At 49.2% G+C, this 18,201-nt stretch overlaps 2 protein-coding genes across 7 annotated transcripts; one reads left to right on the forward strand and one right to left on the reverse strand.

The window, feature by feature from the left end:
• Positions 1 to 7: 7 nt before the first annotated feature.
• Positions 8 to 9,686, forward strand: VCF1 (VCP nuclear cofactor family member 1). 6 transcript variants are annotated; one of them, XM_085239846.1, is made up of 6 exons: positions 168 to 204; positions 1,604 to 1,700; positions 2,654 to 2,786; positions 4,894 to 4,935; positions 5,214 to 5,276; positions 7,068 to 7,722. In XM_085239846.1, the coding sequence occupies exons 3-6, from the start codon at positions 2,685 to 2,687 to the stop codon at positions 7,308 to 7,310; spliced, it is 450 nt and encodes a 149-aa protein (XP_085095972.1). In that variant the 5' UTR covers positions 168 to 204; positions 1,604 to 1,700; positions 2,654 to 2,684; the 3' UTR covers positions 7,311 to 7,722. The 6 variants fall into 6 exon arrangements, with proteins under 6 accessions (XP_019477264.1, XP_019477266.1, XP_003211562.1 ...); XM_019621719.3 differs by lacking the exon at positions 2,654 to 2,786 and having other exon boundaries at positions 8 to 204; XM_010721479.4 differs by lacking the exon at positions 4,894 to 4,935.
• Positions 8,308 to 17,113, reverse strand: COG1 (component of oligomeric golgi complex 1). Its single transcript, XM_085239839.1, is given in 15 exon segments — positions 8,308 to 8,476; positions 9,779 to 9,854; positions 9,959 to 10,068; positions 10,527 to 10,635; positions 11,199 to 11,326; positions 11,585 to 11,746; positions 12,290 to 12,436; positions 12,847 to 13,617; positions 13,764 to 13,974; positions 14,832 to 14,985; positions 15,071 to 15,241; positions 15,613 to 15,794; positions 16,482 to 16,726; positions 16,798 to 17,056; positions 17,058 to 17,113. Coding segments are annotated over 15 exon segments (2,910 nt in total). The 5' UTR covers positions 17,099 to 17,113; the 3' UTR covers positions 8,308 to 8,332.
• Between the last annotated feature and the right edge of the window lie 1,088 nt (positions 17,114 to 18,201).

The following is an 18,201-nucleotide window of genomic DNA, read 5'->3' on the forward strand; positions in this document are numbered from 1 at the left end:
CGAGCGTCGCGCATGCGCATAAGGATAAAGGCGGGGTTAAGGCGGGCGGCGCGCATGTGCGGGAGGTGGAGACGCCGGAAGCGGCGGTGGGAGTCGAGCGGTGCCGGATCTCCTCAGCGGCGTCGGAGCGCACCGCGGCCGTCGGGCTGTGCCCGCCATGAGCTGCCGGCAGCCGCTGCCCAGCGAGCGGGGGGCCAGGCAGAGGTGGGAGCGCGGCGTGAGCGAGGAGGAAGGGGAAAGGGAGCGCGGCCTGAGGCGGAGGCGGGCCTGAGAGGGTCTCGGCCTGCTGGCAACGCGGGTTTGTGGGGGGGTGGAGGGAGGATGGCGCGGAACGGCTGTGGGAGCGAAGGGGAGCGTTGGGGTCGGTGAGGATGGCCTGGCTGGGGGCTGCGCTGCGTGCTGGGGCGGCAATTGTCCGTGTGGGGGTGTTGGGGGGGATTGAGGCCTCAGCAGGAAGCTGGGGGTGAGGGGAGGGAGCTGGGCAGGGGGTGGAATGGCAGAGTGGGGGTGGTTGTGTGGGGACACAGTGTGTTTGCGGCGGGGCGGGGCCTGGTTCTGCTCGGTGGGGCGGTGTGACAGCATGGGATGCTGAGGTGGGCGTCAGGCAGCCGCGCTGTGGCCATCCCGAGGGAGGGAGAGGCAGGAGGCAGCTTCTGGGCTGCGGACGTGGGCTGAGGCTGCTGCAGCTTTTCAGCCAGAAAGATTCAGTTATAAATATCTTGCCTGAGTCTGTTTTGACTCATTTGTGTGTGTTTATGCGTGTTAATCCTCAGTTATCAAAGTGGTTTTCTCCCAGCGTTTGTATAACGCTCAGCATACTGAGGGTCTGGTAGACCGACTGTGTTTCTATAGTGGGGAAAAATTGCCTGACGTTAACAGCCAGGTTTTGCTGACACTGAGAGAAAGCGGTTCACAGGGATTCTAAGCTGCTGTTATTGCTAAGCTGCTATGGAGCAGCACTGATGTCATAAGAGGATGGCAAAGAGATCCGAACAGGGGAAGGATTTGTCTTCTAGGATGTGCTTTCCACCTTAACAGCAAGCAAACCTTTCTTTTAGAGTGCAATAAATAAATGTGGTTCATGAACATGATTTGATTTCAGATGCTGAGTTGGGAGACTGAAGAAAGTCGTCACAGGTTCCAATTGTAGACTCATGTAAACAAGATGAAAGTAACCGAGTGTTTATTGAAAGTGTGGTCACTGCTTTTTCCAGCTGCTCTTTTCAGCCTGTCAGATGTTTTCCAGAGTCCCGGGCTTATTTATAGATGGGCCTGAACACTGAGAGCAGTTACAAGGCTGAGAGTTGTCAAAGAAACTTATTTAGAGAGATGCTTAACACCGATTTTAATGGCCAGTGTGAGTCCTTGACCCTTAAACTGATATGAAACATCGACCTGACTAATTGGTGAGGGGGAGGATTTTCTCCATAGAGAACAGCTAAAAAGAGAAAATGATGTCCACAACACATCAGAGGTTTAGATGTGTCTGTCATTAATTTAATGAGTTTTCCTGTTGGTTTTTTTTTCTCTGAAGGCCCAAACCAGCAGTACAACAGTAAGCTGATAATCCTTTTTCTCTTCTTTCTCCCTGAACTTTCTTCAGGAAGAGGAGGCGCAATGGCAATGAAGATGACAGTCATATTCCACAGACCAAACGTAGTACCAGGAATACTGTCCTTCAGGACTCTTGGGACACTGAGGTGAGAGCCTTCTTGGACAGATTTAGTTTCCTTTAATGCTCAGTTGAATAGTTGGATTATTTGATGAAATTGTATTCATAGGGAGTTGTTGATGAAGGCCTGTTTTTCCTTTGTGTACGACACAAACTCTGTTATGTATCAGAGTCTCAGATCTGTAAAATGCAGTTTGGATATCAGCATGTTTTCTAGTGAGAAGTTTTATGTTTGACAGAAGGCTTCTGTCTGCTGTGGTCTCATCCCTCACACAGCAGGTGTTCTAGCATGGTGTCACTTGCTAGCATCTGAGATAAAAAAATTATAATTAAAAAGATGCTGATTTTCACACTGCCACCAGACTTCCTGAATTGTTGCCTGTATTAATCATCTGCAGGTTCACTGTGTGCATTTCTCATTAGCAATGTAGTTTTATCCCAAAGCATTAATGGAGAATAGCGTGCACTGCAGAGGATGCCTGTTAGTTTGTGTCCCTGGAAGTTACGAAATGGATTTCTTTTAAGATTTTAAAGTCTTTTTTTTTAATGGAGCCCCCTCTCTCTGAAGACTGACCTTAATAAGTAATCACAAGATATTGTTATATTGAACTACTAGATATGCTTTGCACGACATGTGGTGTGCTCTGTACCTGAGCAGCTTATCTTTTATCACGTAGCAATGCCTTCAAATGCATACTTAAATTTAAAATGATATCAACCTCTCTATCCCACCATAACTTCTGTGAGGGAGGCTTTCTTTTAGCCAGCACAGTTTTACCAGTGGCTGCTGTGATACTGGGATTGCACAGCTGAGATGTCTGTCACAAGGGACGTTGCTCTGGTGGGAGATGTTGCTGTTATCTGTGGTGTTTTTGCCAAAAGTAAGACTTGCTGGGTTGGAGTTGGTTTTGCTTTTTGGGTATAATGGGTAGAAGCATTGATAGCTGCCTGCCACCTGACGCAGAATCACTTGTCCAACAGGTGAAACACCTCTTCGTGTGTAGAGTAGTTAATGGCTAAACAAGCTTTGTGGCGGGAGGAGGAAGAATTTAGTGTGGAACAAGGGATTGAAATGGGAGTAATGAAATTGAGAATATCAGGAAAAACCTTCATGGTGAGTGGCAGAAGCACCTTTGCTTGTCCTATGAGCACTTGATGTTTGGCTGGGCGAAGCCACTAAAACACAGCAACGGGAACAGCCTGGTAGCAGACACATGGGAGCAGATGCCCTTACCTCTGTCCTTAACTGCTGTTTTGTTTGGGGTGCCTGTGAGTGAACAGCATGGATATGAGCTGCCCGCCCCGCTGCTGGCAAAGTCAGAGCAGAGTTCAGTTGCTGAAGCTAACATTAAGATTCCTGCTTCATGCATGCACTTGCGTTGCAGAAGTATGCTTTAACACATTAAACCCTGATGTGCAGGCAAGGAGATCTTCCTGGAATGCTGGAATGGAGGAATGTGTGTGCTGGGCACAGTTTTACAGAAATCAATGTTCCCTTTCTCAAGGGAACAAAATTCACAATGTTTTTTACAGATGAACAGAGCTCTTTTTTTTCTTTTTTTTTTTCCCCTGCTTGTTTTCTTGTAATGTTGACTCACTGAACTGAGCATGCTCAGAGATCAAAGCTGTGAGATTAAATCAGTATTCAGTGTTTCTTTGAGGACTTCTTGTACTAAGTGGAGACATTCTGGTGCTTGCAGTGTGCAAGTGCTTCCGATTGGTGTCACTTTGAAACTGTTGCCACTTCATAATGCTTGTACTTAGCTTTCTGATATGTCATCTGCAAGGAGAGCTCTGGCTGATTCGAAGCCCCCAGCAGCTGTAGGAGAGGAATAGGAAGGACAGTGTGTTTCCATCTGAGGGCACACACATCTAGCCAACGTGAGACAAAAAGCAGAGCTCTGATTCCTTTCGCCTCCTTTCATTTCAAAGTTGGCTTTCCTTCTCACAGAGTGATTGACTTGAACATAACCTCGGTACAAAAACCAGGTGGCCATAGTCCTCAAATAGAGCCTGGCTCATAGCAGACCTTTCTGTGTTTTGTCTCGTTCTCTGTAGCTGATAGCCAAGTATTAGATGAAGGGAGGTTTTTTAGTGGCTGTTCATGCGTGGGTAATTCGATGGCATCACTCAGTCCTTGCTTTCAGTCACACCACTCCTATGAGCTGTGTGTAATGGGAAAGGGGATTGCTGTTTTCATCTGGGGTAGGCAGCATTTTTAACTTGAGCTGACCTACGCAGGTGGGAAACTGAGATGTTCTTCAGCAGCCATCAGTGCTGCCTCTTGGCAAATTGTTGTAATGATTTGTTATCAGAACAAACCACTCCTGCACTCCTGGGTGACAACTGTGGGAAACTTCTGCTTTGCAGTTCAGTCCATAAACATACCTGCAGCCATGGTGGATGTTAGCAAAGCAGAGCATTTGCCACTGCACTTTGTTTCCTGTTCATCCTGTCCTCTATTTTCTCCATTTACCAGCAGGTTAGCTTTCTTGTCTACACAGATACCTGCTGATTACTTTAGCAAAGCTCTGCTGTTTCGACTAGCCTGTCAGGTTAGGCAGAGCTGCAGTGAATCTGCTGAGGAGCTGTTATGTGGGCAATCAGGGGAATGTAGCACTGTGATCTGCAGCCTGGGAATCACTGGGGAAAGCCCTTTGCTCTCATTTTTTTCCCTTGGAAGGAAGAGAGCCTGCAGTGTTCCAGCAACTCTCTTCCTACCTGAACCCAATTTCTTAGGATTCCTTTCTGTTAGCCTGATGATGATAGGATTCCTCAGATATTACTGTTGGAGTTTGCTGACACAAGGCAGCAGTTGCTTCAAGTTTTTCTGTAGCATTGCAGCTATGCCACTCTACAGATACTCCCATGGTGAAGAAGGGCTGGTCTAAATTCTAATGGAAACCAGATTAATTCTTTGTTAAATTCAGCTTAGATCATGCTGCTCTCGAGTTTTTGCTATTAGTGATTGAGACACAACATCATAGATCAGCAGATCGATGCAGATAGTTTCCAAGCAAATGTCCAGATGAAATTTCTGTTATGCTAAGGGGGGCTGATGAGTTGGGTAAGCCATGGAGATGCCCTTTTGATGCTTCAGGTGCTCGTAAACCCTCACAGGGCTTTCTTCTGCCCTTTTGCTTAAACCTTTGTTTCATTGTGTAGATGCCTGTCATTGCTGCCATGATGACTTTAAGGATTCTTTTTTTGTCTAATTGTAGTCCAAATGCGTAACAGAATGTGCACCACAGCCTGGGGAAATGGTAGGTCCATGACATGATTTGGGCTATAAGGGGGCTTCGTGCTAGTGAATTTTTGCATTAGAGAAATGGAAATAAAGAGTCTGACAAATCAGAGCTGCCAACAGCCTTAGATGTAGGAAGCACGTCCCAGGACACAGTCTATGCTTTAAAAATAAAATTAGTAATGTGTAAAAATAATCCTTACTAACAGCTCTAGAATGTTTTTGTTCTGATGAGATACAAAACTTGGGCAGTAAGTGATGCTAGGTTCTCATTCTGACTTTTGCCTTGATTTTCAGAAGGTGGCTGTAACGAAAAACAGTAAGGAACACAGACTAAAAGGAAACAAAGTGTCCTGTGCGGTGGGTTTCTCTCCAAGGCTGCTGTGACTTGTTCAGCATAACAGCACTGCATTCCAGTATTTGTGCTTCTATGCAAAATGAGATGGCCCAGCAGGTGCCATTTCGCTGCTCCTCTCTGTCCTTCTGGTGTTGTCTCCCTCTCGAGTGTCAGTAGCAGTAGAAAGAGGAGTGGGTTGCTCATGTAGTTACATCTGCTGCTTCCTTAAGAATGACTTCATGTATTTTTTTTTTATTGTTTTCTCCTTGCTAGCTGAACCTAACACACCAGCACGGGTGTAGCCTCACTACCATTGTCTTGCTTGATGTACTCTAACAGAACTGAAGCACAGAAGCGTTTTTAGTGCTTAGCAAAACAAGGAGACTTACACGGTTGAATCGTGACGATCGCTTGTGGAATCAGTGCCATGGTGCTTCCAGCTGGCATCGTGATCCATCCCCAATTTGTACATGCCTTCCCAAGCCTCTCACAGATGCAGTTTGCACTGTTCTTAGATTTACCCTTAAGTGAGACTTTCTGGATGTGGTGCCAACTGTTAAATTGCAGTTGATTTCCTTAAATTTGTCTTCCTCTGCTGTCGCTGCCAAGCTCTGACTTCTGTGGTTTTAACTTAATGCCTACCAAAATGTTTTTTTTTTAGCTGCTGCCATTTATGGTGGCTGCTTGTTTGAATTTCCTTCTTGCAGGATGGCAAAGTAATGTCACTTGCTGATTCTTAAGCACCTAAATCTTTGCGGCGTTGTCCTGAACAGCGTATCATAGAATGGCCTGGCTTGAAAAAGGCCATAATTATCATCTGGTTTCAACCCCCTGCTATGTGCAGGGTCACCAACCACCAGACCAGGCTGCCCAGAGCCACATCCAGCCTGGCTTTCAAGTATTTCAGCTGTAGCTAATGGAGGCCCTTCATTAGCAGCCCCTAAAATGGTACAAACCAAACAGTTTTATGTCTTTGAAACGCTGACAATGATGGCTAATGCTCTTGCAGTTATTACCATGAATGAAGTGTGTTTATTCCAAATGCTGGCAAACGAACCTTGTCCTCCATGTGAGCTCAATCTTAAGTTCTCTCTCTTCTCTGTGTGTGGAGGTGCTTAGATGGCTGTCATTCTTTCACTGCTGTGTCAAGTAAATTGTTACGGAAAACTGACAGCTACCACTGCGGTGCCAGCACTGCACTGGGAGAAGAAGAGCTGTGTGCATGTTGAGGTGTTCAAAGACCTACAGTGGGTGTCGTGTTGCCTTTACCAGTCTGTTGCTTTGGATGCTTCAGATCACGTTTTAGAAAAAAAAAACACCTGACTTCTAGAAAAATGCTTTGCATGGTGCTTACCTAAAACGTCTGCTGAACCAGAAGTGATTCATGTGAGGATGGTACAGCTTTTTCCCCATGCCCTGCCTGCCTTTACTGACACGTGTGGCTTTGTAGGGACGTTCTTTATTTTCCAGTTCTCGGATGAATTCAGCAAACTTCACTAGTGCTAAAATGTGGGTCATGGGGGCAGAGCTGATGGGCTTAAAGCACGAGGTTTGAACTGGAGGTCAGTGAAACTCTGGGTGAAAGCTTGCTCATGCCTTCAGCTCTGTGATGCTTTTCATGTGTTGGCAATAACTGCAGCTATGAATGCCAAGAAAGCACTTGGTCGATTTCTTTTGTCCATCAGGCTGAATATGAGCCTAAAAATCTGGAAGGGAGGGACTTACTGTAAAGACTGCTTGCTTAACTGAGGCGTTTCGTTGTGGACAGGAGAGCGAAATGTGTCGTTTTGCTGTTAACATTCTCTTTGTCTCAGTCCTCCAGCAGCGATAGCGGCAGCAGCAGCAGCAGCTGTAGTAGCAGTAGCATCAACAGCCCTGACAGAGCGAGCGGCCCAGAACCCAGCCTGAACCCCATAGTTACGGGATCCAGTCCTGTCTCCTCTCAGTCCTTCCATGAGCAGTCTGCACTAAGTCAAGGTCCTTACTTCCACATCAACCAGATCCTGAAGGAGGCACACTTCCACAGCTTACAGAGCCGGGGACGCCCTCCTACATGATGAACCAGCAGTTCCTTGCCTTCTGTGAAGGGACAGCACTGTGTAGATTGGATATTTCAACTTAGTTTGTTAAAATGAAATTGCACAAAACGCCTGTTGCCTTTTCAGTCTATATTTGAAATGAAATAACAGGTTAACAGGAAATTGTTTACTTGTGGTTTGCTGCACTATTGCAATGCAAAAGGGGCTTTGAAGCAATTTTTATAGGATTCTTTTTGGGGTGGTTTTAAAGTACGTGTCAAAAGGAGACTGAGGAATCCACATCTGTGATATAGGATTGCATAACGTCCAATTCCAATTGACTGCCTAATCTGTTAGCAATTTGTTGCTCTGTGTAAAATTCTTTCCAGCGTTCATCTTCAGTTTTATAAGTCTTTTTTTTTTTTTATTTCAATAAACCAGTAAAAATGTATTTGGGAAAATAATTTTTTGAGCATTTAGTGGTAATAAGGCAGTAAAAGTAAATGCTGTCACAGGAATGCTGTAGGACTGCTATAGCTGCAAGCTCTCCACCAGGTTTGGGGTGTGATGAGCGCTGTCTGCTTTATCTTTACTGTTGCAGTATTGAAAATAAATTGTGAAACTAGAACCAGGAAAGCTTAGGCAGCTGTAGCCAAAATACCAGATGCCTGCTGGTTTCATTTAGTGAACAGACACATGGTATCTGCTGAGGAAAGCATAGAGTAGCCTGGGGAGGAGCTTTTGAAGGAAAGAGGAATCTTGCATTGCTCTAATACCAATTTCTAGCTGTGAAATGTTTTGTTTTCTGTTACATCGTGTAGTTTTATTTCTTTAACTTGACTTTAAGGTTAACAACTCCGAAGGAATAGGAAGTAAAAGAGTAGCTAGAGCTCTGGTTCAGCAGCCAGAGTGCAAGGACTGTCCTGACCTGTTCCTGGTTTAAGTGGCATGCTACCATCTGGCTGAGGATGGAAAGTACTTCTCTCCTGACAACACCAGTCCCTGCTGCAGGGAGAGCGTTTGCAGCGAAGACAAATGCGGAGCCAAACTCTTTTATTGAATCACTTGGTCATGCCAGAAAGCCATCCCAGCTTGAAGAGAGAAGATGCAGCTGTGTCTTCCTCCTCAGTTACAAGTTGCCTGAACAAGGAGCCAGGGCGCAAGGCCTCGTCGTCTTCTGCTCTTGTGAACGCAGGAGGTGGAACCTGTTTTTAAATACAAGAGAGTCAGGAATGATTACAGCATACCTTTGACCAATCCTTCATCTACAGTAGCTGCAAGGGGGCACAGACTACAGCAGAAGAGCTGTTTCCAGACAACCTAACTGGCTTTGCAATGACAAGCAGCCAAAGGTTGTTCTGAGAGGTGGATGCACAGCTTCTTCGTGTTAGCAACTATACAGAAGTCATTCAGTGCTCAAACACAGTAATTCTGCAGTAAGGAAAAGGCTGTTGTTGCTCAGAACAATGGGGCAACAAAAGTAGAAGTACAGCTGTTGCTTTTGTAGAAAGCTGCTCTTGAGTAATTGCCAACTTTAACCTCTCTAGAACTGTTCTATGATAAAAGGAACAAGTGATTCTGCAGAGTGGAGTGAATGCAGAATGTCCATGTACTCCATAGCCATTGCTGCCCCCTTAGCAGGGGAGTGGTGGAAGCAAGGCAAACATCACTGCACACTTCTACATGCTACTACAGCTGAGGTGAAAGAGGTAAAGAATACATTTACTGTTAAGGTTTGGGCTTTTTAAATAACCCTGATACTGTATCTGTCTTTTAGTACTTCTAAATGATAGAGAACAAGAATTGCAGAGTAAATGCCAACATCTCAAGTAACGCTCTGCTTTGATAAAGCCAGCTCTTTATTCTTCCATCCCAGCTGAAGAAAATGGATCACTAACTCCTGCTTCCTGTAGCAGTAAGGTATCCTTTGGCTCTTTCAATCCTCAGCACAGGGAGCTCCACCTAAGCAAATGTTTTAAACTGGAGGAAACGTGGCAGCATAACGTTTGTCTGCTAGTAAAACAGCAACAAGACGAGGCAGAGCCTTTGCAAGAGAAGCAAGCCACTCGGTTCACACAGGCTGAAATACCCAGGCCAACTTCATCAGGAGTTAAAGGTCAGCATCGCACTGGAAGGGAGTTGAAATAATTAGATAATATCCTTTAACATTTCTTGCAGCCATACTTAAATGAAACCCTTTTATGCATTGATCTCAAAACCTGATCTGTGCAAAGCTTCACTGCATTTTCATGATGGATATTGCTAATTTTTTACCATACAGCAAGCGGGCCCCAGAAATATCCCAGGGCCATCAGGTTTCTTTTGAGGGTCGAGGGGAAATCCAACCCATCTCATGCTGTGTTGCCGTAATGGTTCTCTCATTTTACAGAAAATAAAAATCAGGTTAAATATTAACTGTTTGGCTACTTTCTTCTTTCCCAGCAAGCTCTACTGTTGGTGGGAGAATGAGCACTGGCATGAAGTTAATATGGCTCTGTTTCACCAACCTGAACTCTTTCTGTGTTCCTGGTAGCAGGCTTAGCCTTTCGTGAACTTGACATACTGAGTGGCAGAAGTCCAAACCTTAAGATATGGAAAAAAGAAATGCAGTTGGTTGTAGGAAACAGCAGTGCTAGGCCTATTCATTCTTACGTCTCTTCAGGAAACAGAAGAGCTGGGTAACTTACCTGATCTGGCTGGATGCTAAGGGCAAGATATTATGGAGCTCCTGGGAGCCAAGAGCACCACTCCTGCTTGTGTACTGGTTCTCTGTCCCAGTCAGCAAGCCAAAGAGAACCTACAAGGTATGAAAGAGCCGTTTGCAAGGAGGGCATCTGCAGAGCTGACCAGACAACATGCTGCTGCTGAGCCTACCAGCATAGCTTTGCATGGTACTTGTGGTTGGTTTAAAGAGACTATAAATTGTCTTTCTTCTCTCCTTGTAACTCTTAATTGGTGCTGCTTGCTGTTACTATAGTTGAGTTCTAGGGCTGTTTCAGCACTACTTAACCCAATTAACATTGCACAGGCTTCAGCAAATCCTGTTAGATAAAGTTCTGCCAACTCCATGCATGATTATGTGCCATACAGCCAGCTCAGCAAGCTCCTCTTGTTGTCACCTGGTATTAAATACCCTTCCCATTCCCGACCAAGTGCCAGTAGTTCTCTCTGGACATTAAGCAATTTATAAAACTACCCTTCAAATTATTTTTTTAGCACTCCTTCCTGAGGATGCATTCCTTTTCATGCACTTACAGAGGTTCGCTGAACCAGGCGATGAAGGCTGCTGTTTAGGTGTGGTGTAAAAACATCCAAGTCAAATGGATCGATGTGTCCCTCCAGGAAGTCAGTCACCTTCTCAATTCTACAAGCAGAGCAGAGGAAGCCTGTCAGCATTTACATCCTAGTGAGCAAAGATGGCTGCTGCTGTCCATGGGATGGTTTCACTGAGTGCTCTGGAACTGCCAGGGACTCGACCTGCAGAAGCGACTGAACAAAATGTGAACTGCTAAGAAAAAAATCAGCTGAATGATTTCAGCTCTTACAGGTACTGCTGTAATACCTGCTTTGTTTCTCCCCAGTGTAGTTCAAGGCTGGAACTCAGGTGGGAGCTTATAACTGTTCTCTTTAGGAACATCCTCTGAAGGTGTGCCTGCCACCACGTGGATGCACTGTGTATACAAAGCAGAGGGGACAAGGCTGCTGTCTGAACTGTCAGTTGCACAATCCCACTCCTACATGCTGAGGATAAGCAGTGACTCGCTGTAAGAAACCAGTTCCTGTGACTGTGCACAGAGGTTGCACTGCCCTGCGTGGCCCAGGCACCACTCCTGTGGGTGTTCTGGCAGACAGCAAGGCTGCAAGTTTAAACAGCTTTGGGGCCCCACAACATGTTGTAAGTCTCTAGCACTCAGAATTACGCTGCACCTGGAGTCATGCCTGATCCTGCTGGTTTTTGCCTCCTCACTTTTCGCTGTCAAGATGATATTCAGGTACCGCAGATCGTAGAGTAGCTGCAGAGCTCTGTTCTGTGTCATGGGGAAAGTGCCTGCTTTCTGCAAATAGGAAAAGGGCTCTTCACTGACACTGAAAATATCAGCCCCCCAAAAAACAACCAGCACAACCAAACCCCTCTGAGCACACAGGCTGCTGTCAGATCCCTTTCTGCCTCATTTTGGGAGAGGCAGAGTGCACTCACCCCTTTAGCTCTCCCGAGTGGGTATTTCCTTTTCCAAGAGACCAGAGCACAGATACTGCCCAGTGATCCCCACATCTCATGCAAACTGGAACCAGGCCTGATCCTACTCATGTACCTTGTCCTGCTTCTCCTCCATGAGCTTCTCATAGGCAGCAAGCACTTCTGCCATGCAGGCCTTCAGCAGCTCCTGCAAGGTGACCTTTGGCAGAGTGTGACCGCCGACTCGGTTCACCTCTTGGCACAGGCTGAAGAGGAGGCACTGGACGTACCAGGATGGCTGTTTAAGAAAACAGTGTTATTTTCATGGGGTCTGTAAGCTGTGTTAGCTTTGTCAGCAGCATAACATCGTTCTTCTGAGCTCCCTGCACCCTCAGCAACAAGGTTGCTGCTACAAAGATCTACCTGCCCCCATAGAAGGGCTTGAATCTGAATTTCACAGGTTTGTAATCTGCTTTTGGTTACAGCAGACCTGTCCTTCAGAGCAATCAGTTTCTGTGAAGTCTCTTCAGTGGGCTTCTATGTATAAACCAGGCATACATCCTTATTTGGCTCAACTTTAAAGGACTGAGGCCAATCTTATTCATTTGAATACATAACAGCAACTACCTATTTTCCTTCCTTTGACCTCTGTCCTTAAGAGGTGAGTGTCTCAAAGAACAAATAACAGCATCAGAGAGTGTCTGCCCTGTGCTCAAAGCGCCGGGCAAACTGCATGGTAGGTTAGCAACCTTTGATAAAGCAGTGGTTTTGGAAAACATCAAACATTTTCTCCTCCCATCAGATTATTTCTCTGCATTTATCAAGAGGATCTTTCTCATACCTGCATAGGCAGACGGATTTTTGATGTTATGCTGTTTCCAGACTCAGCCTCCTCCTGAATTTCAATCTCATCCCAGTTGGTGGCTGTGGCCAAGACAGAACCAGCTGTGTCTAGCAGCAATGTTTGAGTAAAGCACTGAACTAGAGCCTAGAGTGCAAAACACAAAAGCACTGAGTAACAAGACTCTGGGGAGAGTAAACATGGACAGGCAGCCTTCTACAGAGAGGCTATCCTCCCTCACCCCCCAAGCCTCTCAAGTGACGCATCCCACCAGGTGCCATCTCTGTCAGCGAGGGAGCAGCAGCAGCACCAATCACTGGGAGCTGAGCCAGTGAATCATAGAATTATAGAATGGTCTGGGTTGAAAAGGACCACAATGATCATCGAGTTTCAACCCCCCTGCTGTGTCACCAGCCACCAGACCAGGCTGCCCAGAGCCACATCCAGCCTGGCCTTGAATGCCTCCAGTGATGTGGCATCCACAACCTCCTCTGTGTGAAAAACTTCCTCCTAAAACCCCACAGAAAGCAGCTGTGATGAGAGAAGCAGCTCCTTACTTTAGTGACAGCAGAGCTCCAGATCTGGTAAGCAGCCAGGCTTTGCTGCAGGAGTTCTGCCTTCACCTCCTGCCACTTGGCTTGCACAGGATTCACTTCTTGGACTTTCCCCTTCCCCAACTTCTTTGTGGAGCGGGTTTCCTTCAGTGCCGTCTCCACACTGCCTGACCGGCCCAGGATACACTGCTTGAGGTGAGGACAAAGCTCACTCAGGGACTGGCAGAGCCTGGCCATGAAGAGTACAGCATGGAGCCTGGTATCACTGGAAGCATCCGCCTGTGCACCCTGGAGCTCTTCACGCACACAGCCCAGCACGTGGTGGATGCAGGCAACGCAGTGGTCACGGAGCTGCCCTTCCACCATGCCGGTGTCAGCATAGCGGTCGAAGGCTGAGAGAGGCTGCGGGGTGGGAGCGAGCTCCTTGGTGGCTGAAGACTCTGCAGGAAGGTAAGACAGGAGGTCATCCAACCTGGCTTTCAGCTTCAAGTCCAGAGCTGAGCAGAAGCTCTGCACGCATGGCGTGAGCGCCTGGGCCTTCATGGACAGGCCGCTCTTGGTAAACTGGCTGCGGTTTGCCACGTTGACCCAAGCAGCATCTGAAGGCAGATCGCTGGAGCTCTCTGACCACAGGAACTGGGCCACATTGTGTTCAAACTGGACGTGCTTGCTCAAGGCAGAGGTGTTGGATTTAGCCTCAAGTTCCTGCAGGGCTAAGATGAGAAGCTGTTTGGAGCTGCTTGAGATGGATTCAAACCCTTCTTTAGTCAGTATCTAGAAAGTGAGGAAAAAAGCAGCTTTTACAGGTGCTTCCTGTAACACAGCACTTAAGATATGCACTTAATGCTGCTAACGGGCACCGGTGGCATGCTGGAGACAACAAAATGGGGAACAGAGCAAAGCTGCAGCAGAGTGCTCACCTCCAGCCTGTCCAGGAAGAGCTGCCGCAGCAGGTCCTCCCAAAAGGAAGCAGGCTTGTCCAAAAGGCGACGGCACAACACATCCCAGTTCTGGCTTACGGACTCACTTGTGAGCAGCTCCCACACTGCATCACGAATCCCTGCGAGGCCTTTCAGGCTCTTCACGTAGACCAGTAGGTTGCTGACCCCAGCCCTGATATCCTCACTGCACCTGAAGGTGGAGTTTTACTTCAGACTTGCTCAGAAACAACCCCGGAGAACCCAGCAGAAAACACGTTACATCAAGGTGGGGGGGATTCTTTATCTGTCAGTAAGAAACTACCTGCAAAGGCACCTGCAGGGCTCAAGGTACCTCTGGCTCTCAGTGAGACAGCTGCACCCTAAATCCCAGCAAGGAAGCCACGTGCCCTGCACTGGAAACCCAGGTGCACCCTAGGAACACCTCCACTATGCTAACTACCCACATTATGAGCCTGGCAAGCAGGGGGAAACATCTCATGGCCAATAAGCGCACCACAGGGGGCTACAGCTGATGCTAGGGACCAGCTGGCCAGCCCAGCAGCAGCTCTATGGGTTAATCACACAAGACTGACAACAATATATGAGTAACGAGGCTGCTAAGGGGCTGTAAGAGCTGTCCCCATCCACATGGTGGGAACTGGGAGCTGGGGAGGGGGCTGAATGCTCTATAAAGGGGCTCTGTCTGCACTCACAGTCTGGAGAAGGGCAGTGAAGAGGAAGGAGGTGCTGGACCAAGAGCCAAAAAAGAAAGGTAAGAGATTTTGTTTTGATTTGCTTTCTTTGTTTGTTTGCTGGTGATTTTGGCAGCATAAAGCAGCTCTAGGTAAATATTATGAAGCCCTGGCCTAACCAGTGTGGTTTGCTGTAACAGAGTGCTACAGCCTGATAAGACTGTACCCTGCTGTTGTGGCTGCTTAACTGCAGGGGTGAAGGAATACTGAGCAGGGAGTCAGCAGAGCTTTGCTCCATAAGGGTGTGTGACTGTTTTGTCCTTAGCAAGGAGACCTTGTAGGGGCCTTCTGTGAAGGAGGAGAGTGTCACACTCACATGGTAATCCACTTCTGCAGTGTGTCTCTGAGATAGTCCTGGCTGATAGGGTGTGCCAGGGTCCGCAGAGTTGGCTGGAATTCCACTACAGACTCTGGGAGGTACCTGAACCAGCTATTCAGCTTCACCTCGTCCTCCAGAACCCCACCTTTCCCTAGAAGCACACGGGATGGGGGAATCAGCTCAGCACGGGGCAGTCTCCTGCCTGTAAACAGAGCTGCTGCTGGCTGGGTGCTCACCTGCTGGCTGCTGGCCTGTAGTGTTCTCCAGGGTGGAGAAGAGTAAGCCACAGGGTAGGGCTGGATCTGGTGGCACCCCTTCAGGCATCACGTAGAAGAGTGCATGAGCTTGGTACAGGGTAGTGGTTAGCAGCTCCATCAATGAACAGACCTGAGCTTTTATACCTGCACCTGCAAAAAAAGAAAAAGCCTTTCAATGAAGGCAGCCCCTCTAACAGAAGTATGACAATGCTCAGTGGGTCCAGTGAAACCTTCCAGGAATGGGCTGGAGAGCATGTGTCTCAGCCACATGCATCACCTACTTCCTGGCTGAAGATAAGCTTGGCTTTAGTCCCCGAGCTCTGTTAATTCAGCACCATGGCAAAAAGCTGCCAGTGACATCCACTGTATCACTGCAATAGTGCAACGTGGCTGAAACCCCACCACTCAGCTTTGCAGGATTAAGCCACCCACTTTTCTGCTTGGGTACTACAGGGCGAAACAGACAAGAAACAAAGCCGGTTACCCTAACTTTAAAAAGGAGGCAGCCCTGTTGTACTGACCATGGTGTGGCTGGTTGAGAAGCTGTTGGATTGCCAGTTTCCTGGCCAGAAGGAAGTCTGCGAGGGCCTGGCGTGGGGAACTATCCTCCAGAAGCATGATGGCACACAAGGCTTCTGCCACTGCCTGGTCTGACACGGTCTGGCACTTCAGCAGAGACTTGCTCTCCTGCAAGATGGTGGATCTGGCAAGGAAAGGAACCAGACAGTAACCAAGTGCTAGAAGGAGGAGCTCCGCTGTTTGACAGAAACAGAGGTTGGGTTAGGAGATTCTGAGAAGAAACTCTACTCAGTACTGCGTTCCTCACAGCAGAAGCCTGCTGTTACTTATAATGGCTTCAGTTGACCTTAAAGATCATCTAGTTCCAATCCCTGCTGTGGGCTGGCTGCCACCCACCAGATCAGGTGGTCCAGAGTCCCATCCAGATTGGCTGTGGGCACCTCCAGGGATGGGATACCCACAGCTCTGGGTAGCAGTGCCAGGACCTTGCCACCCTGTGGGTAAAGAATTTCTTCCTAACATCTAACCTAGATCTCCTTTTATTTAGTTTAAAGCCGTTCTCCTTTGTCCTATTGCTTACTGCCCACATAAAACTCCCTTGCTCTCCCTTTTGTGAATAAGCTATCTGTGTATAAGCTCCCCTCAAGCACTGAGATGCTGAAATGAGGTCTCTCTAGAATCTTCTCCAGTCTGAACAGCCGCAGTTCCCCCAGCCTTTCCTTTACAGTAACGACGTAGACACAGTCCTGAAGGTGGGACCTAACAGGGCAGAGCTGAGGGGAACAATCCCTCCTGTCAACCCAGCTCAGGCTGCTGTTGGCCTCCGGGCCCCAAGCACCCGCTGCCGGTTCACAACGCGTCCTTCTCCCACCTGAAGTGGCTGGCGGCGGCCACCTGGCGCAGCAGGATGGGGAAGCGGGCGAGGACGGGGCTGTAGCGGGCGCGGGGCGCGTCGAGGTGCAACAGGCCGTGCAGGTGGCGACACAGCAGGTAGAGGCGGGCGGCGGGCAGGTAACGCCCGGCCTCCATGGCGCTCCACGCCCGCTCGGGGATGTCCAGCAGCAGCTTCAGCTGCGCGGCCGCCCGGTACAGCTTCTCCTGCACCTGCGGCGGAGCCTGCGGTTGAGAAAACGGCGTTAAGGCAGCGCTCGGAGGGCATCTCCCCCGCCCTCCCGCTCGTTGCTCACCGGCGGAGCGGGGCCGGGCCGCGTCACCCCGCCGCGCTGCAGGCCCCGCACGGAGCCCAGCAGCCGCTCGGCGCTCAGCCGCATCTCGGCGATGGTGTCGGCCGCCTCGATCAGGTCGCGGTAACGCTCGCCCACCATCTGCCGCAGCTCCTCCCGCTTCTGTTCGATGCCGGCCCGCAGCCGCCGCTCCGCCTCGCGCAGCTCCGCCGCTGTGTGAGCCTCGAACAGAGCCTCGGCCTCCGCGCCCCGCGCCGCCATGGCCGCCATCGCTGCGGGGCGGTAGTGACGTGGCGGCCGCCATCTTGGAGACGGGCCAGGCTGCTTCCGGGGTCGTGCCGCCATCTTGGAGACGGGCAGTGCTACTTCCGGCGGCAGGCCGCCATCTTTGTGCTGGGCAGAGTGCCGCCCGGTTGCCATGGCAATAGAGATGCGCGGGAAACACTCTCTACCTGTGGGCCCGCTTCGGCCTCAGCGCCGGTTCCGGGGCCCTCCTGGGTGCTCGCTTCCGGGTCTACCCTCCCGCCTGGTTCCCGGGACAGGCCCGGTCCTGTCCGCGGCGCCAGGCCGCGGAGCCGGGCTCCAACCCAGCCCCGAGGTGCGGCGGGCGTCGCTAGGGGGCGCCATTGGTTCGGCCGAGCGCTCCGCGCCTGCTGCTCACGAGCTGCTTGGGGGCGCAGCTGCGATGCACCCATCGGAAACAGAAAATCCCCTCTGGTTATTTGTGCTCGTTTGTGTGTTTTCCGCTTTAAGTGTAGCTCCCACCTAAAACACACACATTATCTCCTGTTGCCAGTCCCTGGAGGTAGCAGGAAAGCGTGCAGATCCTATCCAAGGCGCTTATTGGCTTGCTTCTGCCTGTGCTCCTGCACGGGCTGAGCGTTTCTGATCGCAGCACAGAGCCGCCCGTCCCCGCGCGTGTGCACACAGTCTAATTAGACCTGGCCGGCACACAAATAGGGGTGTTCTTCGTGTTCTGAAGGGATTTATTTTCATGGAAACCGCAGATAGCAAAGCTGCCCCGTGCAGCGGTCGGCACTGCTGGCTGCAGGGCTCAACATTCACAGTTTGTAGCTGAGCCCATGTCCGAACATCTGCAGCACAGCCCTCGTCGTTTCTCTGGCGATGCACCTCCAAGCACACACAACCCTACCCAGTGTCGTTGTCTCCAGTCGATTAAATCTCCAGCAGCGGCAATTAACAGGCTCTGATCCCTTCAGAAGCAGCACAGAGGTGTTGCCAGCCTGAAAAGACAGCCTCCTGCCTTGGAGTCGTTCATGCTGAGTTTCTGCAACCCTCCCTCCTGCAGCTGTTTGTGGTCACGCTTCATCTGTGACCCATCTCGTTTCGTGGCTGGTGCTCTGAGTTTGGAGCAATGTTGTGCTTTTGGGGCAGCTGGCTCTCCTA

The sequence above is a fragment of the Meleagris gallopavo genome, chromosome 20 (genome assembly GCF_905368555.1).
Source record: "Meleagris gallopavo chromosome 20, MGAL_WU_HG_1.1, whole genome shotgun sequence".
In the NCBI taxonomy this organism is placed as follows: domain Eukaryota; kingdom Metazoa; phylum Chordata; class Aves; order Galliformes; family Phasianidae; genus Meleagris; species Meleagris gallopavo.